At 43.1% G+C, this 19,590-nt stretch overlaps 1 protein-coding gene across 2 annotated transcripts in view; it reads right to left on the bottom strand.

The window, feature by feature from the left end:
- SMAD3 (SMAD family member 3) overlaps positions 1-19,590 on the bottom strand; it is a 76,236-nt gene that overhangs the window by 17,250 nt on the left and 39,396 nt on the right. The window contains exons 1-5 of one of the 2 annotated variants that reach the window (XM_054077261.1): positions 10,701-10,722; positions 4,967-5,160; positions 3,951-4,085; positions 3,262-3,336; positions 2,536-2,586 (exon numbers count right to left, since the gene is read on the bottom strand). In XM_054077261.1, coding sequence (XP_053933236.1) covers positions 2,536-2,586; positions 3,262-3,336; positions 3,951-4,085; positions 4,967-5,051 — 346 coding nt within the window. In that variant the 5' untranslated portion in view covers positions 5,052-5,160; positions 10,701-10,722. Of the gene's footprint in view, positions 1-2,535; positions 2,587-3,261; positions 3,337-3,950; positions 4,086-4,966; positions 5,161-10,700; positions 10,723-19,590 lie in introns of those variants that run through there. The other variant, XM_009567602.2, reaches the window with a different exon arrangement.

The following is a 19,590-nucleotide window of genomic DNA, read 5'->3' as shown; positions in this document are numbered from 1 at the left end:
GACATTAATAGTGTGGCATTATCTTTTAATGGCAGAAGGACAAGACTCCAATCCATTCTATTTGCTGATAGTTTTCCTCAAAGCACACAGCTGTGTTTTTTAGATTTCTATGCAGTTCTCTTAACAAACACACAATGAGAGCCTGATTAAACTTCTGCAGATCAAAGTACACCCCTAGACACCGGAGTGTTCTCCTTACCCACAGAATTCTACAGCAGAGCAAAAGCAGGAGCACTGCAGACCATCAGGCCACCAAGGAACTTCTGCATAACAGGAGGGAGAATCTATAACACTGAGAAAAGGTTCTGCTCTCTCAGCCTATGCAACTGCAGAGACTAGGCAGGCTGCTGGTGGTTTCACCTATGCTGCTGTAAGCAAGTCCTTACTTCAAATACGCCCTCTACAAGGCGCAGATGACAACCAGTTTTTCATTTCACAGTTGTTAAGCATTGCTCAGCCATGTGCCATTTCTTTTATTATTTTGTAGCTTCTTCACATGCAAGAATTTACAATAAATTCTATTGAAAGAGACAGTAAATTCTTAGACTTGTAGAAGTCCTTGTCTAAAAGCAACAAACAGTTGGTTTGCAAAACTTAAAAGTCATCTTTTAATGTTGGTAAGTTAAAATGGTTTTCTGATGTCTGCTCCTTAGACTACAAAGAGATTCCTTGTGGTTAACCAGCTTCACCTGCTCCTACTTAGTTCTTGTCACCAGAAAGCACAGCGAATTTGACAGGGTCATCAGCTGAGCAGCATCTGCTAAAAACCAGCACCCTTCTTAGAAAGGATGTGCACCGGGGCCTCTTTCCTAGAAACTCCTTTCTTCCTTATGTAAGGCAGATGCCACAGCCAACTTGCCAGGTTGGTTTTGTTACACATAATTGGCTTTTTATCTTTAGGTTGAAAAATGAAAAGCTAGAAATTCTCAACAAATCCAAGGCAGCACACTGGGGCATAGTGGATTCAAACAAAATAAGAGAAATAAAATAATTCAGCCATGTATTATCTTCTTAGGCTTTAAGAGTTAAAGCAAATAAAAATTTAGTAGCACCATGGCAATATATTCCATGCTTTAGACAAAAAAAAAGGGGGGGGAGGGTGGAAGGGGAAGAAGAGAAAAGAGACCCCCCCCCTTTAGCAGCCCCATGATATCCACAAGTCAGCCAATGACTGACAAATTCTGGAGCGGTGTCAAAGGACCTTGTGCCAGGATTAAAAGCATATGTAAACTTTATGGCTATGGTTATTCACGAGTAATCTCCAGTGGCCTCTGTCTGTGGGCTTAATGACCATTTAGAGAAGTGATCCTGCAGCTTGCCAGAGCTACGCGTGCTTTTTATGACAGACCGTTGAGAGCAATTTCAAATAGGGTAAGAGCTCAGCCTGATGAACACCAGACTTTCATGTCTGTAGGTATGGAAATAAAGGGCAGGGCCATTTGAGAAGATAACAGAGGTTCAGAGATAGCCATAAATCCTCTAATAGTATCTCAAACATAAAGGCCCTGTCCAACTGCTACTCCTTCTTCAGCTTTCCTCCTCTTTGCTGTTTACAGGTTATGGAGCGAAGCAGTGACAGCAGTGGCCTGCTAGGACTGGACTATGCTCCACTTGAGCACCAACCAACTGCCCTCCTCCACATCAGTCTGCGCTCAGTTTTGTACTATAACACCTTACACACCAGTGCCATCAGTTGTGCCTGTGGTTTAGGGCACTGGGACATGTGGGCTCAGAGCTACTTTATTGCTGTACAGTCCAGGGATGCCATTCAGATAGAGGTACCCCCTGGCTGACACCATCCCAGTGCTCCAAGTTTTGTTGGGAGTCCCCAGCCACCGCCACCCAGACCCTCTAGACCCTGCCTCTCAATGCTGTGTAACCACTCGCTCGCTTTGTGGGGCCACAATTTTGCTCCTGAGCTGGGTTTATGTGAGGATTTAGCGCATTTGCTCTCCTTCAGCCAAGCAGATGATAGCCAGAGCCGATGAAGCAGCGCAGGCAAATCTGTTGCTCTCAACCTCAGCCCTGTCCACATTATGTGGACAGCACCATTTGCCCTATAATGGTTAATAAACATATAAAAACACAAGGCACTCTGGAACACTGTAAAAGAGACCAGTAAGCAGTCCAAATTTACGCAGTAAACTTCCGGGAGACACACCTTAACCCCAAGCTGCGTCCCTTAAAAGCATACAAACACAAAGCCACCAGCAAAACAGACACACACATATTCATCGCAAACTCTTGTATTCAAAAAAGTGTATTTTTGCAGCACTCTTTCACTCATTCTTTCTGGTATTTGTCTGCCAACATTTTTCATGGTTCTATTTAACTCTCTGATCTAAGTTCAGCTTTCTTTATTTCATATAGAGTTACCACGAACCACTGTCATCACTGTAAGGAGGATGAGCAGAAAGGAGCACCAAAAGTGATCACAAACTCATCAAACGCACACAACCTCAAGAAATAACTTCATCATTAAAATGTCACTAACTTGGCTGTAATTACACACGATTCTCAAGGCTACGTGCTTACCCAGATTATTGTGGGCCGGAGACATAGGGTTTGGCGATAAGTTTGGAGAACCTGAAAATCAAGACATTTTAATTATTAGTAAGGCATCTGCAAACAGAAAAGCATTTGCACGAATGCTGATTAACAGGACGCCTTAGACAGTTACTCCCAGAAAGACCAGACGTGCATGTTTAATTTTAAAGGGTTGATACAAGTTAGCATGAACACTAAGGCTGCTCATTTGAAACCCTGTTAACTTGTTTTCTTGCAAAGAGAGAGAACCCAGTCTTCCAATTTTCTTTGGGATCTATCCACTAAATTATAAACCTATTTCAAACCAAACCTCCTAGGGATCATTTCAAATACAGTTAAATTGGATATTTCAGTACGCAAACAACCAAACTATCAGAAAAATGCCTCTGCAAGGAAGTGCCAGCTACGTGCAAAATTCTGCTGTGCATCCAGATGTACAGATGCAAACACAACACAAACTATCATCCACTGTTTCAGGCTCCTGCTTAGTAATAATAATGGATGTTGGGGAGAACAGGAACACGCTGTACTTTTCACCAGCAGCTTTCAAACATACAGCCCTGTGGTTTACATGAAATGTCAGGCTACATTTGCACTCCTACAGGGATAAAATACCTCAAACCACCATTTGATCTTCAGTAGCCCAAAGAAAAACTTTAATGGAGTCTCTGAGATGACCTAGAAAGCTGCAGCAACTGACAAAAGATGACTTACCTGCATCCATGCTGGGGTTCATCTGGTGGTCACTGGTTTCTCCATCCTCACTCAAATAGCCTGGAGGAGGTGTCTCTAGAGGCATAAAATGACCATACTGTCATTGTAACAGGATGCAAAGTCTGGATTTTAGACACCAAAAAGCATTTCCTTTGTTATTCACAAAGCATATTTGTAAATAGCAGAGGAAGGGGAAACAAAATAAATCCAGATTTTCAGTCCCACAAAACTTAAGCCACACAGACAGTTTTCTGTCCACTTATTTTTCCCTTCCTGGTGTGCAGCTGCACAGCTTTTCCATGCAAATAAGGTGTAAATTGCTTGTAAAAGAGATACATAAATAGAAGAGCTCAATTCCATCAGAAACTTAGAGAATTTTACTCAAAATGGCTGAACTTCATTCAAATCTAAACTTGTTAAGGGAACATTCAGCTTTAGATTCCACCATAAACTGAGCATGTACTACTGAAAGGAAGAGGTGAGTTTAAAGAAAACAAAACTATAAACAGCACTGTTGTGTGTCTACATTTACAGCTTTCATCTATTTCTGTGTAAGTTCCCACTCCTTAGCTTCACAGCAATGATGGAAAGAAAGACTTTCCAGTCATGCAGCTTGGCATACACAGACACGATTCACTGTGCAATACGACCCCCTTCCCTCCACTCGCTGTATGGAAGATATACAGTACCTGGAATGTAGTTGCTCTGTGGCTCGATACCTGCTGGGAAGTTAGTGTTCTCTGGAATAGAATGACTATAATCATCTAGCGGCGGGAACTCAGCTGGGATCTCTGTGTGCCGAGGCACCAGCACCGGAGGTAACACTGCACAAACAGAAAGGTAAAAAAATAAAGAGAACTGCAATGTTAATAGCCTTAAAATAAAATGACTGAAACCCTAAAAAATGAAGAGAAACCAGTTTGGAGTAACACCCTTAAATACATGCAACACTGAAGTCGCTAATTAAGGGACACAATTTGATACTTGGTTCTGAAATAACAGCAGCAGTTAAAGATGCTATTCTTAACCTATCTCAGCCGGGGCTGGGATACGTGCTTATCTGAACACACCTCGTCTGTCTGCCCCTTCTAAGGCACAGAAACAGGTCTTCTTGAAAAACGCTTTAAGAGAAGTTATACCACATGATTCAAAAGGAATAAATTTCACATCAAGTGAAACCACAAGGTAGGATTAGCATAAACATCCAGACGGGTTCTGCAGATCTGCACTGACACGCAGCAGAACTATCTGCAGTTCCAGATGAAAGGCTCGTTTGGAGGCAGGAGGAGACTCCAGAACAGGAAGTTCAGTTGGGTTGGGAGTTATTCTTAGCTCCACTTCAACTTAACAGTAAGTTTATCCTTGATATAATACCAACAATTAGGGACACACAGAACACTGCCACAGTTCATACTTGTATGCACTATGCGTGTGAGTTGTTTACATGCACACAATGCCACTTTAGGAACCTGGCAACAATGCAACCTGCTCAGCTTGGAGTTTATCGATTTTAAATGGTATTTCCCCCTCGAGCGCAGATTCATAAATTATTCTACTGTGTACAGTAAGAGATTATCATCAATAATAGATACACTTTGGTTTTAAAACCCTGTGCCTGCTGCTTTATCCAGTTTTGAAGTGCACTTATAAATCCCTTTTGCCAGTACCAAGAAGCTGAGGTTTCTGCACACAGGGCCAGCAGTACCTGGGGTTTCCACTCTTTGGTAATGGTAAGGATTCACGCAGACTTCATCCTTCTTCATGTTAAAGGCATACTCGCACATCTCCATGGCCCGCAGCTCATGGTGGCTATGAAGGTCTGGCCACCGCCACAGCCGGCAGTAGATCACATGGGGAAGACCCTTCCGGTGGGATACTTGCAGCCGGCCATCCAACGACCTGCAGTCAGAACAGAAAGATGACAGCAATTTAGTCGGCAATCAATACATGTACTGACCACACCCCTTCCAACACCGCAAAGGGGAACCCAATGAGAAGTCTGCAGGCCTGGGCAGGAGGCTCAAAGCGCAGGCTGCCCAGACAGCTCAATACCCCAACACAAGGCCCAAAGACCCACTCAGACAGCGCAGCAGGGAGGCACCTGGTCCCAGGCCAAGGAGTGCATCTCTGAAACCTGTAAAATGTTTGGTTTATGTAACAGCCCTGCTCTTTTCTGAAAAGAGGTTAATTTGGAGGCAGATACAAGACCTACAGCAAGCAAGAATACATCAATTAGTGGTACTTCTTAAGCATTTATATGTGTCCTAACGAACAAGCCACTTGCATAGCTCTCATCAATTTATGCCACGCACGTAAAGGTATTGTATCTTCAAATATGTACTATTAAAAATAAACCATTAAAACACAGAGACACGTGAATTTCCATTGTGACAAAATCATGTGAAGTGGTACTTTTTCTTTAAATAGTGTTCATGAACATTACAAACAAGCAAGGCTTGCAATTTAATTTTCCAAACAGCACCTCGAAAGCAAAAATTAGGTTGTTTTCACCACTGCTTACTTTTGTTTTTACATCTGACCTGTGCCTCCTCCAACTCATCTTTCACCTAATCCTGTCCTCACCCCATAATAGCCTGTTCCTAGCAAACCTCCCTGGTAAGCAAGACAAGCATGTTCAATCCCTTTCCAGCAGAGGAAAGAGTTGGAGCAGGGTCTCCTCCATCCTGAATAAGGGCTCCTCTCCCTGAGCCACTAAACGGGAACTGCCCCCAGGCGCCTTCTTTGAAGTCTAACCCTTCATTTCCCTTGCTTTTCTTAATGACTGAAATAAAACACTTTGGGGGTTTGGCAAAATGAAATATTTCTATTTTTTAATTTGTCAAGGAAAGAAAAAAAAAGAAGAAAATTGAAATTTTACTCAGAATTATTCCCCGTGGTTCTTTGTGTTGGCAGCCCATCCAGAAAAACAAAACAAACCCACACCAAAACACACAAACAATTCTTCTAACACGGGTTGCGCTGGTTTGGCTGCCGTGAGAGAGTTTTCCCAAAAGCTCTCTGGCAGAGCTTGGTAATATACACAGCTCCTGTAAACACCGCTGCAACAGTGAGGAAGGCAAACACAACCAATTTGAGCCATTATCAACAAGCACTTGCTTTAGGGGAGCAGAAAAACACACTACGTAACTGATAGGTACAAAATATATAAAGTGGCTATGCCGTCCCCGAGAGACTCGCTGGTACAGGTTACAAAACATCTAAAATCTGCAAATATATTACAGGCCTGAAAAATACACAATGCCCACAGTTATTATTTATAGGACATATTTACAGTATGTATTTCTTCATACTGTGCCTGTTATTTATGGGTCACGCATTCTCTGTGACAGGGTGACCAATCAGCTGAGTATCAGGCGCGTTTTCCAAGTGTGTTCTTATGCCACGCTCCTTCGGAGGACAGGAAAGCAGAAAGCACGATTCCCAGGTGGAAGACTCACAAGGAGGGCATCAATGTCCAGAACTGTTCTGTGGAAGGTAGGAATCTTGGTATTGATTTCAATGGGGCCAAGACTTGACTTTACGTGACCCCTAAAACTCGTCAGTCTGGAAAACCGTCTAGAAATGTATACCAAAAGTGTGAAAATATTCACTAAATTTAACAAAACCACAGTAGGCTGAAGCAAGGAACAAAACAGGACTGCTTTTCTGTACTCCTTTCAAATGTCTTTGCCTGCTTGGAAGGATATCTTGCATCTGAGTGAGGGTAACGCAGAAAAAAGAAGACTCAGAGAGGTGATTCCAAGTATCCCACAGAAGACACACCTGTGGCAAGTGCTCTTACTGTTTCCAGTCACCATCAGCAACACAGACAGATGGACATAACAGCAGAACAGACCAGTGTGCATTGAGTCTGGCAGCCGAGACTGGGGGACTAACAACTATGTACAGCTTCAGGATTACTTGAAGGATGGTTCTCTCCTTACATTTCCCAGGACAAAAGAAACTGTTGATACCTACAACGAACCTCCCAGTCAGCTGGAGGGTAAAGTGCTCTCCTTCCCATCACCCTGGTGTTCTTGGTGAAAGCTGTGAAGCCTTTACAAAAGATGAGCAGTGCATCCACAAGCCTGACTCACTCTCTGGAGGCAGTGGTGCACCATCCAGGTTAACTGAGCTCTTCTGCTGACAAAGTGCTCACAGAAGACAGCGGAGAGAAACATCATGTCACTGCTATCATGCTCACTATCTACCACTGCTCGTGGTCTGAATGTCATCTGTAAGGCAGAAGAGAAAGAATTCTCTATAATCTTACCTTTTAGACAGAGCCATATGTTTTATTTTCAAATATAATAACCTCCCCCTTTCCCCTCTCCCCTCAATAAGAAGATAAGGTAAAAGACATTCTATTTCCCCAAAGCCCTGGGGGCTAATTACATTTCTATGATTGTGAAATCTCTCCTCAGGCTCTAACAGTCTTGGGACAAAACAACAATGTCTGTATGTTCTTGGGAAGAACGTGGCTAAGTGACAAGTGGACCAAAATTTCCATCGGGTTACTGAACTGCTCCTCCCATTTACCTTTCTTTGAACCAGCCTGTTGAGTTGATCTCCGTGTACAACTAACAATTCATTTTTTTTCAATATCACCTAACAGGATTTCTTCTAAAAACACCAAAACTTCTTTGGCCGAAAATTCAGTATTGGATAGTTCTCTCCAAAAGCAGCAACATTTATTTTGGTGGGACACTATGTCTTCTAAGTCTTTCTACAGCAGGATTAAATAGAAAAGGTTGTAAAAGCTCTTTTTTTCACAGTGTCAATGTTCAGACTGAGTGGGTGTTGCAGACTCTCACTGCCAGAGGGTGTTGTAGTGCATCTTCTGTAATCAGCACAGATTCTGAACTTGCAGGGCAAGAATGAGAAAATACTGTGATCCACAAGCCTGTTTTAGCAAGGGAAATAGGATGAGCTGTAGTTATCAGCGCCTGTGACTGTGAGAGCATGTAGGTTATGGGAGTCTGCAAGATACAAAACAAGGCCAGAACATGGGGAGATTGCTGAACTGATAGCAGTTAGTACGGGTTAATAACAAAGAACCAAATTCAACAATGATTCAGAAAAACAAAGTCCTGATATGACAAGGCAAAGAAGAGAAGAGGAAGATAGCAGTGCAGCAATGTCAAGGATCAGGCCCCTGAGAAGAAAAGCAGGGACCAGTGCTTTGCCCCCCAGATGACAACTACATGGCCAGCAGACCTGCTGAGTGGCTGTGCTGGGGTGGCAGAGCAAGCTAGCGCCTCACAGCAGGTTTGTCCCAGCTGTGCCATCCCATGGATGCTAGCAATGACGATGATGACTGTCCATCCATACCCCAAAGGTAGGATACAGCCCAGAAGGCTCTGTGCTTGGTAAAAGATGCCCAAGGAGAAGTTAGGCAAGGGTTGAGGGATATAATATGGTGCAGGTGGCAGGGGGGGTTAGAACTGGGTGATCTTTAAGGTCCCTTCCAACCTAAACCTGATTCTACACGTGTCTAGTGGAAAGGTTACCCTGCACCTCGGCCAGTTATAACCAGAGATAAAATAACACTGCATGAGGAAAGAGAGACCAAGACTCCAGGAATACAGTCAGGTAATTCAATCACTTGGATAACAGCATCAAGCACGGTCAGGACAACATTGCAATGTCCACGAGAAACAAATGTCCTCTTAGGCTGAACACCTTTAGGACTGATCCATTCCTATGTGTTGATACAACAAGCCATTTACTAGGGAAGTGAAACTCATGAAACTGCCCAGATTACTGCTGCTCAAAGAACAAAGGGCAATAGTGACTCCTAATAGCGAAAACAGAGGAGGTATGAAAAAGAATGACAGAAATGCTGAAGCTTTTTTCTTTTTTAAAAACACATTCCTCTATAACTACCAGAAAAAAAATGAGGAGTCAACAGGAGAACATTACATTGCCCAACAGGATTTGATTGGGGTATTTTTGTTGTTTTGTGGTTGTTTTTCTGTTGGGTTTGGGGTGTGTATGTGGGGTGTTGTTGGTTTTGTTTTTGTTTTTTAACCCTGATTTAATTCGTAAGATCCTGACTCAGGAAAGAAAAAAACAAACCTCACACTTTAAAAGATGTACTCGTTATTTCGTACTTTCCTCTTTAAGCACTTTGACACTATCATAACTCTAGATGGGTAATGAAACTCTTCCTTGCACCCATTCTCCCTCTCTAAAAGTAAAGCTGAAATGAGTGGAATGCAGTAGTGCAAATGAAGCCAAGTGATACAAGCAATAAGGTATTACGGGAGGGTTGTCAAGGTTCAGATTTACTCTGCCAGAGACCCATTCCCTCCCCTTATCGTTCACACACATACACTCCTGTTTGCAAAACCAATCAGTTCTATAGCCCTGTAATTAATCTTTCAAGAGAGCAAAATGCCTGAGAGCTGAAGTATCCAGTAACACCAACATGTGCAAAATGGGTAACGAAAGGAGAAAAACAAGCAGGAAGAAAAAGTTCAAGTTACATATTTCCAAGGGCTTTTTATTAAAAACCACAAGCAGAAGCTGGTTTTTAGATCTGTGACATCTAAGTTGCCAGTATGCTCTAAACTGCACCAAGAACTATGGCTACGGGCTGTGATTTTCTCGTAAGCACAAAACGTGATAAGTAGTTCCTTACTGGCCCTGCATCTGGTCTACACCAGGAAAGCGAGCATTTATTCTTGTAGCAGGATCTGGCTTTTGTGTGCAGAACCCTGCAACACCCACAGGGCTCCACTGAAAAGTTGGATAAAATCTCAACTTTCCCTGAACACCGGCCAAACGAACAACACTGAATAAAAAAAATGACCCATGCAGCACATTTGTAATTCAAAAGCTGATCCCTTGCCATCTCTTTCCCCTCGATTTGCTCAGCATCACTAAATTTTCCATTTTGTGGTGCAGCTTTAACAGAATTGTCATTCAAGTTCTAGAAATAGAAGTAACTGTGTTGTACTGAGGTTTGCAATGCACATAATCACACTGAGGAAACTAATAATTAATACTTCTGCTTAGCACTTGAATGTATAGATGACGACGAAAAGAATTAGCAAACATCTAATTTGCAACATCTCTCTATGGAGAGGGTAGGGTTTTACTGCCCCCCAGGCAACGATTCAAATGATTCTCCCAAAGCAAAACAGAAGTCTTTGTCAGAGCCAACACCAGGAATGAGAAGCTCATCACCCCCTCAATGCTACCGAAGATATGTTCTGGTAACTCTTCTTCCCATTAAAGCCCTCCTTTGGATTTAGAAGAAAAACACATACATCTGCAGATGGCAGCTGACCTCGGATGCTTCTGACCTTTGCAAGGAGCTGTCAACAGGAACAGAAGCAATGCTGCAAAGGCATGAGGAGGAAGCAATGGGCAAAGCATGGGAACATGTGCAAAGGCAGTCGCAGCCTTGTCTGAAGCGCTGCTTGGGTACTTACAGGTAAGCACAGGATCCCAGCCAGTGGGTGGCACAGCTCCACACATCCGATGGCCATGAAGTTTTGATCACAGACAGCTACACTCTACTGCCTGCAGCATCATGTAAAGACTTTAAAGGTAAAGAGCGATTCCCATTTCTTTTAACGCTGCATGATCCTTGTATTCAAGTCTCATTTGTTCTGGGTTTGAAAAGAAGCTGACAATACAGAAATTACCAACATATCTCATGTGGGTTCCTACTGCCTATTTACATCTCTCAGTCTTTACTAAGCCTTTGTAGACTTCCCCTTCCCCCACTTGAAAGCTGGAGAAATACAGCACAGCGAGTTGATGTCAGGATCAGATTATGACAGCATGAGTCATTTATTAAGATTCCAGTAATACTAAGCTCTTTAGCAGGTGCCTTGAGACCATATTTTTCAGAGTCTAATTTCAGATTCAGACATAAGTACACTTTATTGGTTTACCATAAACTGTCTGTCCATTGTTGCTTCTCTAAAGCCGCCTTCTGCCTGTCCTGTACTCCACAGGTCTCTTCTCCAAGCTGTGCTCACTTCTACTCCCTGCTGGCATGCAAATAACAGCTTAGTTTAATTTAGATTTCTTTAAAGCTACAGACAGATCTTGTATCATGACCTAACTATTCATCCTCTGTACGTTTTACTAATCTCTGTTATTTACACCACTTCTGCTTACGCCACAGCCACAGGATATTGGCTACTGGCAAACCCAGCTCCCTTTCCTCTATTTTTAGCCATTTTGTAATGATATGCCCCTACATTCTCTTTCACCTCCTCCCTTTTCTGATAGCGAGCAGAACAGAAGATAGTAACTTCAGAGGCCCAAGCATGAATGTCCTTCACCCTTCTACCCCAGAATGGACATAACGTATCCTAATGCTTAATTAGGGCTTAATCATAAATCCAGTTCTTAACTTCTTAACATACATCCCAATATTTCTGCCATTTACACTTGTCCTGTTGCATTTTGCACCTGCACGGTGGATGAAAGGCATGCTCTTCCAATACTGACATTTCAAAGGAAAGCCAAGAATTCCCCAGCAGGGCACAAAGTTGAAGACAGACCATTTCCAATAGCTGCAGCAGAAATCACACAGCTGAAGTGTCTCCAATGGTGCCCCTCTCCCCTGGGGAAGCCCACGGCTCTCAGCAAAGCAAGGTTAAAAAAATCCTCACTATTCTGGTTATTTCTGCAAGAGGTGGGGAGGGTGAGCTTTATTCTGGTAAGAATGTTACAATTCACTACTACAAATTTACCATGAATAGAAATCAGTAGAGAATAAAGAATGTCAATGGAATCTAGGGCCAGAAGTGTTTCCAAAGGCATCACATCCAAGTCCTTTCCCAGCTACCTTTTGTGGAGCAAAGGTAACTTTTTGTATGATTTTTATAACCCCTCTAAATTTTAAATCCAGTTTTTGTAAGCAGTTCCAGTCCTTTTATTTATTCCAGCAAAGTTTATTTGCCCAAATCTGTGTCAGACTCATCTAAATTTATTTGTGCCTGAGCCTTAAGGGGACCGGGAGTGGAAGAAACAGACACAGTAAGGAGCTCAGCACTCAAAAGGAGCGTGCCTTTTTGAAAAGTCATTTATCATATGAGCTCGTCACTTCTTCCCAGAATCCCACGTTTAACTCCAGTCATGAAATCCAAACCCCAACACATTCTCATCCAACTGAACCAGCAACTTCCTCTCGCCAAGGAGATTCCAGGCATACTCACAGGCCTGTGTATTTGTATGTTCAGCAGAGTTTCATAAGGAGAAAATGGATGCATGGAAATGCCAAACAGATTCAGATGATCTTCTGTCACACACAGTGTATTCAGAACAAAAGTGTTTAAAGAAAGACTGAATAACGGGAGCACCTGGTCCTGCTAGAACTCAGTTATTCTGTAGCTTCCATGGTACTTACACTGATTTACATTTAATATTTACCTTCAACATGCATCTTGTTGTAACTGTAGGGGAAAAAAAAAAACTCCCTATTTTCACTGAAGTCAGGAGAGCTTTGCAAATTTGGATCAGCAGTTGAAATAGCACAAATAAAACCAGAGCAAAAGAACCAAAAAAAGAACACGCTTCTTAATTGCTAAAGAAGTAACAAACGTACTGCACAATGTTTAGATAAAAGTCTCACACCAAGAACTGCTGCCCCAAATATATACATCTGCTAACAAAAGCAAAACTGATTATCAGAGTGACTGTTGAAAAATGACAGTTTTAAGACGCTGGATTCTCTTTCATAATATATACATTGCCAGTGCCTCCAACAGAAACTCCATATAAATACCAGCAGTCGGAACTGACTTCTCAGACAAATGTTTGTGCATTCTATCAAGTTGGGACAAAGCCAACATTTCTTATGGAAACATTTTTGGTGGTCCCAGGCAAAGAATATGTTTACTTTATAGCAGATATGGCTAAAAATACGCTGTGCTACAGCCTCCAATTATCTTGTTTGGAATAGTTTGAGGCTACTCGAGGTTCATTGCTGTTATTTTCTTTATTATACAGTAAAAATGTTTCTGCTTTTCCTGTAATTTGAAAAGCAGCTATTTCAAGATCTGACATCTGTGTTTGTACCTCCCCCGCATGGATAACAAGATCCATGGTGAAATTTTCCAGAGTGCCCATCTACCATCTTCAAAAGCAACTCGGTAACTTAAGACACAGATCGATCCTTTCCTTGGATTCTGCAGGCCTTTTAAGTCTTCCATTAATTCCACTGGCTCTACATTATATTGCATCTCAAGCTGGTTTAACAGCAGTTCAGATATATAATTATTGCACTACCACTACTAATTAACAGCATACCACAAACAAGGGGGCCCAGTCCCAAAAACACTCACACTTCCGTTCATCCTCCCCCACCCCAATCCCCTCCGCAGGGCCGTCCTTTGGGATTCATTCAACAGCAGAGCTACACATGTGTTCAGATGGCTCTGTGATGATGACCTGTTCTTCATTAAGGCTGATCAACTTTAAACAAAATGCAGCTTGCTTACAAAAACTTTAGTCTGGGTTCCTTAGCCTTCAATCTCTCCCTTTCCTCCAAACAATAACCACCTCTCTTTTCCAATCGAGCTTTCCCAGCCTCCGACCCACTCTGGCATCCTGCGAGTTGTTAATGAATCAGTTCTGCATGAATCATTTCCCATGTGCAGACTGCGTGTTTCATCACAGAGCAGATTCTCACAGACTTTCCTCCTTGGTCCCGATGACAAAGAGCTGCCTCCACTACGAAAAAAAGCCTGGAAGGTTCCACAAGGAGTTAAGAGAAGGTGTGTGCCATCTGAGAGGTGAAAAGGGTAGTGGAAGAAGGCTGTGTTAATTTTACAACTCTGACTTCCTTAATTATGAGTCACCAGCAATGCAGGAGAAATCCAGCTTAAAAAGTAAACCTAAACGAGGGTAATGTCTTAGGGGAACACTGCAGATTTAAGACGAAACGCCTCATTAAAAGCCCACAAAAGTTAGTATTTTTACAGTCTCTTCTGTCTGTAATTACTGGTGAAATCAGAGGCTGACGACTCTGCAAGAGTTCATGTGCATTTGGAGGCACAACTTTGTAAACTTCTGTGTCTCATAATCAGGTTTTACAACACATCTGAGGAGGGTGAGGGAAGAGAGGAGGTGGTGTTATGGGCTCTTGGTTTATTAGTTTTAATTTGGGGGCCTGTTTCTCTACAATCAGAGAAGAGGGTTACTTGTACCAGAGAGGTGGAACATGCTTCAGGTGAAGTACTTTTTTCCCTCCACCAAAAACTCCTAACAGCAGAAAAGGAAGCTGTATGCATATCCTACCTGAAAGCTTCCTTTCTTCTAGTAAATCAACAGATCAGCTGCAAGTCTTTTTGTCAGGCTACCACTCACAGCCCAACAGCACAGCTGGCATGCCACGCAGCAAGCGAGAGTCACTCCCTCTGGACAAGATAGTTATCATAGTCATGGGAGCCCAATTCTGCTTTCCTAACTTACAGATTATGTTAAAAAAACCCAACACTGAATAGCTTTGAGAAAAGCAGGGGGAAGAGTATTTTCCCAATGCTCAAGGCATGAGGAATCTCCTTGCTCACCAAAAACCAGACTTTGCATTGTTGCTCCCTCTACCAGGACGCACCATTTCCCCACCAAGATCTGCAGCACTCTCTCTCTGTTTGAAGGGAAGCAGCAGTAACACAAGCGCTGATGTTTTCTCTCTGTCCTTCATTCTCCCCTGCCCTAAACTGCACCAGCCTTGCACTGGCGATACAGCTAGGAGCAAGGATGTATAATTTCAATGCTGAACTCTGACTAATGCAGGATGTGTGGGAGAGCAGCACAGTGGCATGAATAACAGCTCTATAAAGCACGTACTAGTGTCACGCTAAGTCATTCTTATCATCCAAACAGGATCTCAAGCATGTGCGTGCATAGTACCTTTCCTGTAAAGGTTTTATCATTATTATTACTTGTGTGGAAATCCAGCCGGTATGACATAAAAAGAAGCAGGAAAAAGCAAATAGCTGAAATCAACACAAACAAATACCTTCTCTTCATGTAAATGTCAGTAGTAATAAAAACTTGAAGCGAGAAGTGATTAAACAACATTCTAGAAAAAGCCAAAATGAAAACAAGTCACCCTTCAACCACCACAGGAGACAGAGCTGTTCCCAAATGAGATGTTTTCCAAAAGTTTTCCATGAAGTGTCCACAACGAACAGCTGAAAATATCAACTGCATCAAAACTCACCTTTAAGCAAAGAGACATTTCAAGTACCTTTCCTGTTTTCATCTCCCCCTTCCCCCTCTCCTAACTAAAAAGAATATTTAACATTTGCATGCTGGGAACCTTGCTGCATAAAATCTTAAACATTTAGCCTAAATGAGGAGCCGATCTAGGGCTTGCCAAGGAGAGGGGAACAAGGAGGGGAACACACTCACAGGTAAATATTAGTTTGTATTTGAAAATGCCAAAGTACTTTTTAAAGCTCCTTTTGATTTTCATGCCAGCTTCACATCGTCCTCTGTCCAGTGTTGGTAGGGCAGGGTGACACCAGGGGAACCAGTGCCTAGTGTCTTTGGTAGCTGGTCCAGGGAGACAGCGACACTGCCAGCCATCATCAGACAAATTACGGAAAATGATCAGCAGAATTCCAGAAACAAGGGACGTTTCTCTTATTTTCTTTTTGGCCCCTCTTGGTTGGTGCCTTTAATGCCAGCCACAGAGGAGTCTGGTTGGACTGTTGTGTGTGGTTTTGGCACTCAGAAAAGGGGCAAGGAGTGCTGTTTGGGAGCACAACTCTCCTCTCTGCTCCCATGACCACACAGGCTCTACCACCTCGCCATCTGGCAACCTTCATGAATACTGGCCTGGGCAATAATGCTTGGTAAAGATCGGAAGCTCTTTAAAGCCACAGGAGAGAGCCCTTCCTGCCGCCAGCAGCAAAGCATCATCCCTCTGCTGTGACCTGAAAGGGGAACCCACAGAAGGCAAAACAATTTTCTGTTCTTCAAAACCTAAAGGGTTTCCAAAACTATACAAGTGTACAAATAGATGTGTCTATCTTTGTGGTACAGCCAAGATGAGAGTAACACTAAAACCCTGTTAGATATTGGAGAGAGGTCGCGGCAACGCTATAGTGCCTTCATGGTCAATGTGAAGACCACAACCATTTACTCCAAATCAAAGCCTGAGGGAAACTTTACAAGCAAACCATAACAACCACTCAAAATAAAATGCAGACAGGAGACCCAGGAACACCACCCAGCTTTTCTAAAACAACACGATGAGGCATATAGAGATAAGAGTCAATTATGGCCTTCTTTTTATGTCTCCTCTTTAACTGCCTAACACACTTGCTAGGCCCCTGGGTCAGCGGTGACTCAGAGAACAGAGGGCCTTCCAGTGAATCATGCACACATTTTTAAGCACCCTCCAGGTTTTGTTGGTTGGGAGATGTCTCACTACCTACACCTTCCCTAAATACTTTCTGGCTGTCCAAGGCATGAGTGAGAGTGAGAGAGTATGAGTACATGAGCAAGGGTGCAAAAGAGCAGGCAATCCTCTCTGAATACCCAAGTGCTGTGAAAAGAAATACAAACCCCACACAGATGTAGCAGTGCTGCTCACTCCTACAGTGTGCGAATATGGGCATAATCTTCACGAAGACCAGGAAACAATGGGATAAGTCACAATGTTTGATTTCACAAGTCAAGACAGCTTTCTTTCCCCTCCCCTTGTGACTAAGCCTTTGGTCCACACACCCACTCCATCCTCAAAAAACAACTCCATGAAACAAATTTGATTGCTCTAAAATACACAAAGGCAATGACCAATCACACCTCCTCCTCACAGTACTCAGTCTATTTACTAAGAGTCTGCACCAACTGTCTGCTTTGTATGGAACAGGATCCAACTCCCTCTCCCAATGAGACATTAAACACCGGCAAGTCCAACTCCTCTCCATTTTCCTCATGCCATCCCCAAACCTCCGACTGTGCAGACAACATCATTTGCCCAGAAAAACTTTCTGAAATCACTCCTAGCTGCTTCCAGGAAAAGGACACTGCAGTGCCCAGTGTGCCATGGACCAGAATTGATCCCAAACCAGCACTCAAAACATGGCAAGGAAGCCAGAGCATTGGGCTGTGCCACAGAGGTTCCTGCCTTTTGCTAAAGGAGAGCACTGGCAGCACTCCACGCCTTGCTGGCTCCCAACATCCCACTGAATGTATTAACTTAGGCTTTGTGCCATGCCTTACCTTTAATGCTCTGCTGCCGCGCTGGCTGAGCGCTGCTGGTGTAACAGCAAGGACACTGCCTGCAACTGGAGGCAGACGACCCAGATTTCATCCCCATCCTGCCACAGACCTGCTGCGTAACGATGACGTCAAACCTCACTCTAGGAATCTACTCACCATATGCACCCACTGCTCCACACCACCTCTAGTAGCCTCCCTAGTCGTTTTCTGGTTAGTTCGCTACTTGTGCCTTGGTACATTTTCCTGCACAAAATTTAAGAAAAAAAACAAGCAACCCCAAAACCCCAACCCCAAAAAACCACAAAATAAGATCTACCCTTTCTTTTTCCTCTTAGCAACCAAAACAACTTGCCTGTCCTTATGTCATTTCATCTAATCTCTTCCTCCTCTCTGGCACATTAGATAAATATCTTGTTCCTCCAACCTGTCAAAAACCAGAGCTGCTAAAATTATTGTTCTGACTGTCGATCACACTCCTCTCTTAATCTGTCCACTATTTTCTCTGAGGCATTAAGTTCAAATAGCGTGGAGCCTTGTCCTCAAGGCACTCCAGTCCCCATTATATCTGAGCATTCATCCCAAGTGTAACTTCTCCCCACTCCTAACAAATTCTTTGCCCAGACTGGACACCCACCACAGGCTTCCCCTTGGCTTCTCTCTTCCTTCCCTCCTCTCTGCCTTGTGCAGCTTTCAGCGCTACACCAGGGCATAGAAAAACCTTCCAGCCCTGATGAGAGGGAAGGATGATCCTTCGCTGTCTCATTCCTTTAGCAGTTAAACTGAGTGGAGCATATACCATCAACATGATATAAGCAGACAAAATGGGTTTGTAGGAGGAGATGGTGCAAAAATATTAAAATAATTAATATAGTCCATGGTTATAGTTTTCTCTGCATATTCCCATGAGTACTGTCTCACATCTTTTAGACTGCCAGCTATTCAGCACAGGGACAGTCTGTATTTATTCCCCCTTCTAAAGCAATAAGCACATTCTTGGCAGCTAAATTATTAATAAGGAACAAATGGTAATTGATTTATAGATGAGCCCAAAAGAGAGGATTTTTCTTCTTCAGTCATCTAAGTCATCGCGCCCACACGGCTTTGTCCTGGTTCCAGCCCCGCCAGAGTCTCAGTCTCCCACCCAGGCCAGTAACGCAGCACATTGAGCTCCAAATTATCTGTGTTTATGTGACCTCTTTACCCTGGTTGTATCAGACCACTGACCAGATATTGCAAAAGAGAAACAAAGCATTTATTGTTCTTTCTGTCTCTCTTTCTTCTCAGCCGACAAGAAAAACCTTAACTGGATTAGTTCTTATGATTTTATTTTTATCCATTGTCAGCTTCTGAAAAAAAAAATACTCAAGGAAAAGATGAGTTTTGCATTTGAATACGCCGAGCCTGGGTATCCAGCTCTCTCCCTGCCGGTGGAAAGTTCCACAGCTCTGACCCAACTCTTCTCTTCTACACTAGAACTCTCTCTCCTCCTCCTCCAAGCACTCACATTTCAGCTCCAGTACTTCCAACAACAATCCTTGCTCGTGTTTTGCTGGAAAAACTGGGGGTCACTGGGTAGGTCTTGCCGCTGCTAGGAATATGGGCTTTCTTGTAAGAAGAGCTTGAGGAGCAGCTGCTGGGAGCAGCCACTCCCCCTGCCGTTATGTTGATTACAATTATCAGCACTGCACCCTATTGCTGTCATAATGCTCCCCACAATTTCTTTGGCATGAAGACCCCATCAGCAGTCAACTTGCCACAAACTCAACCTCTTTAAGGCAGGACCTGTGGCTTTATTGAAAGCAACACATTTTTTTCTAGAACCACAATGGAGATGACAGGTAAAACGTAGTGTAACTGCTTAGATGCTGGCTGAATCCCAAACAATGGGAACTCCTGACATGAAGCGAAAACAGACCTTCAAAGGCTTGTAGGCAAATATACTGTCACTGAATATTTTGTCATGGAAGCAAGGGCCTAAAAATATAACACAAGCACATAATGCGCTGAGACAGGCCAGCACACATCCTGTCTGTGCTCTGTACACACCACAATACAAACTGGCACTAGGGTACAAATCAGGCTGCCCATATGAAAACTAGGACAGGAGTTTGTAATAAACTGCAG

The sequence above is a fragment of the Cuculus canorus genome, chromosome 12 (genome assembly GCF_017976375.1).
Source record: "Cuculus canorus isolate bCucCan1 chromosome 12, bCucCan1.pri, whole genome shotgun sequence".
NCBI lineage: Eukaryota > Metazoa > Chordata > Aves > Cuculiformes > Cuculidae > Cuculus > Cuculus canorus.
Note: the sequence above shows the minus strand (reverse complement) of the source record. Positions and strands in the feature narration are given on the sequence as shown.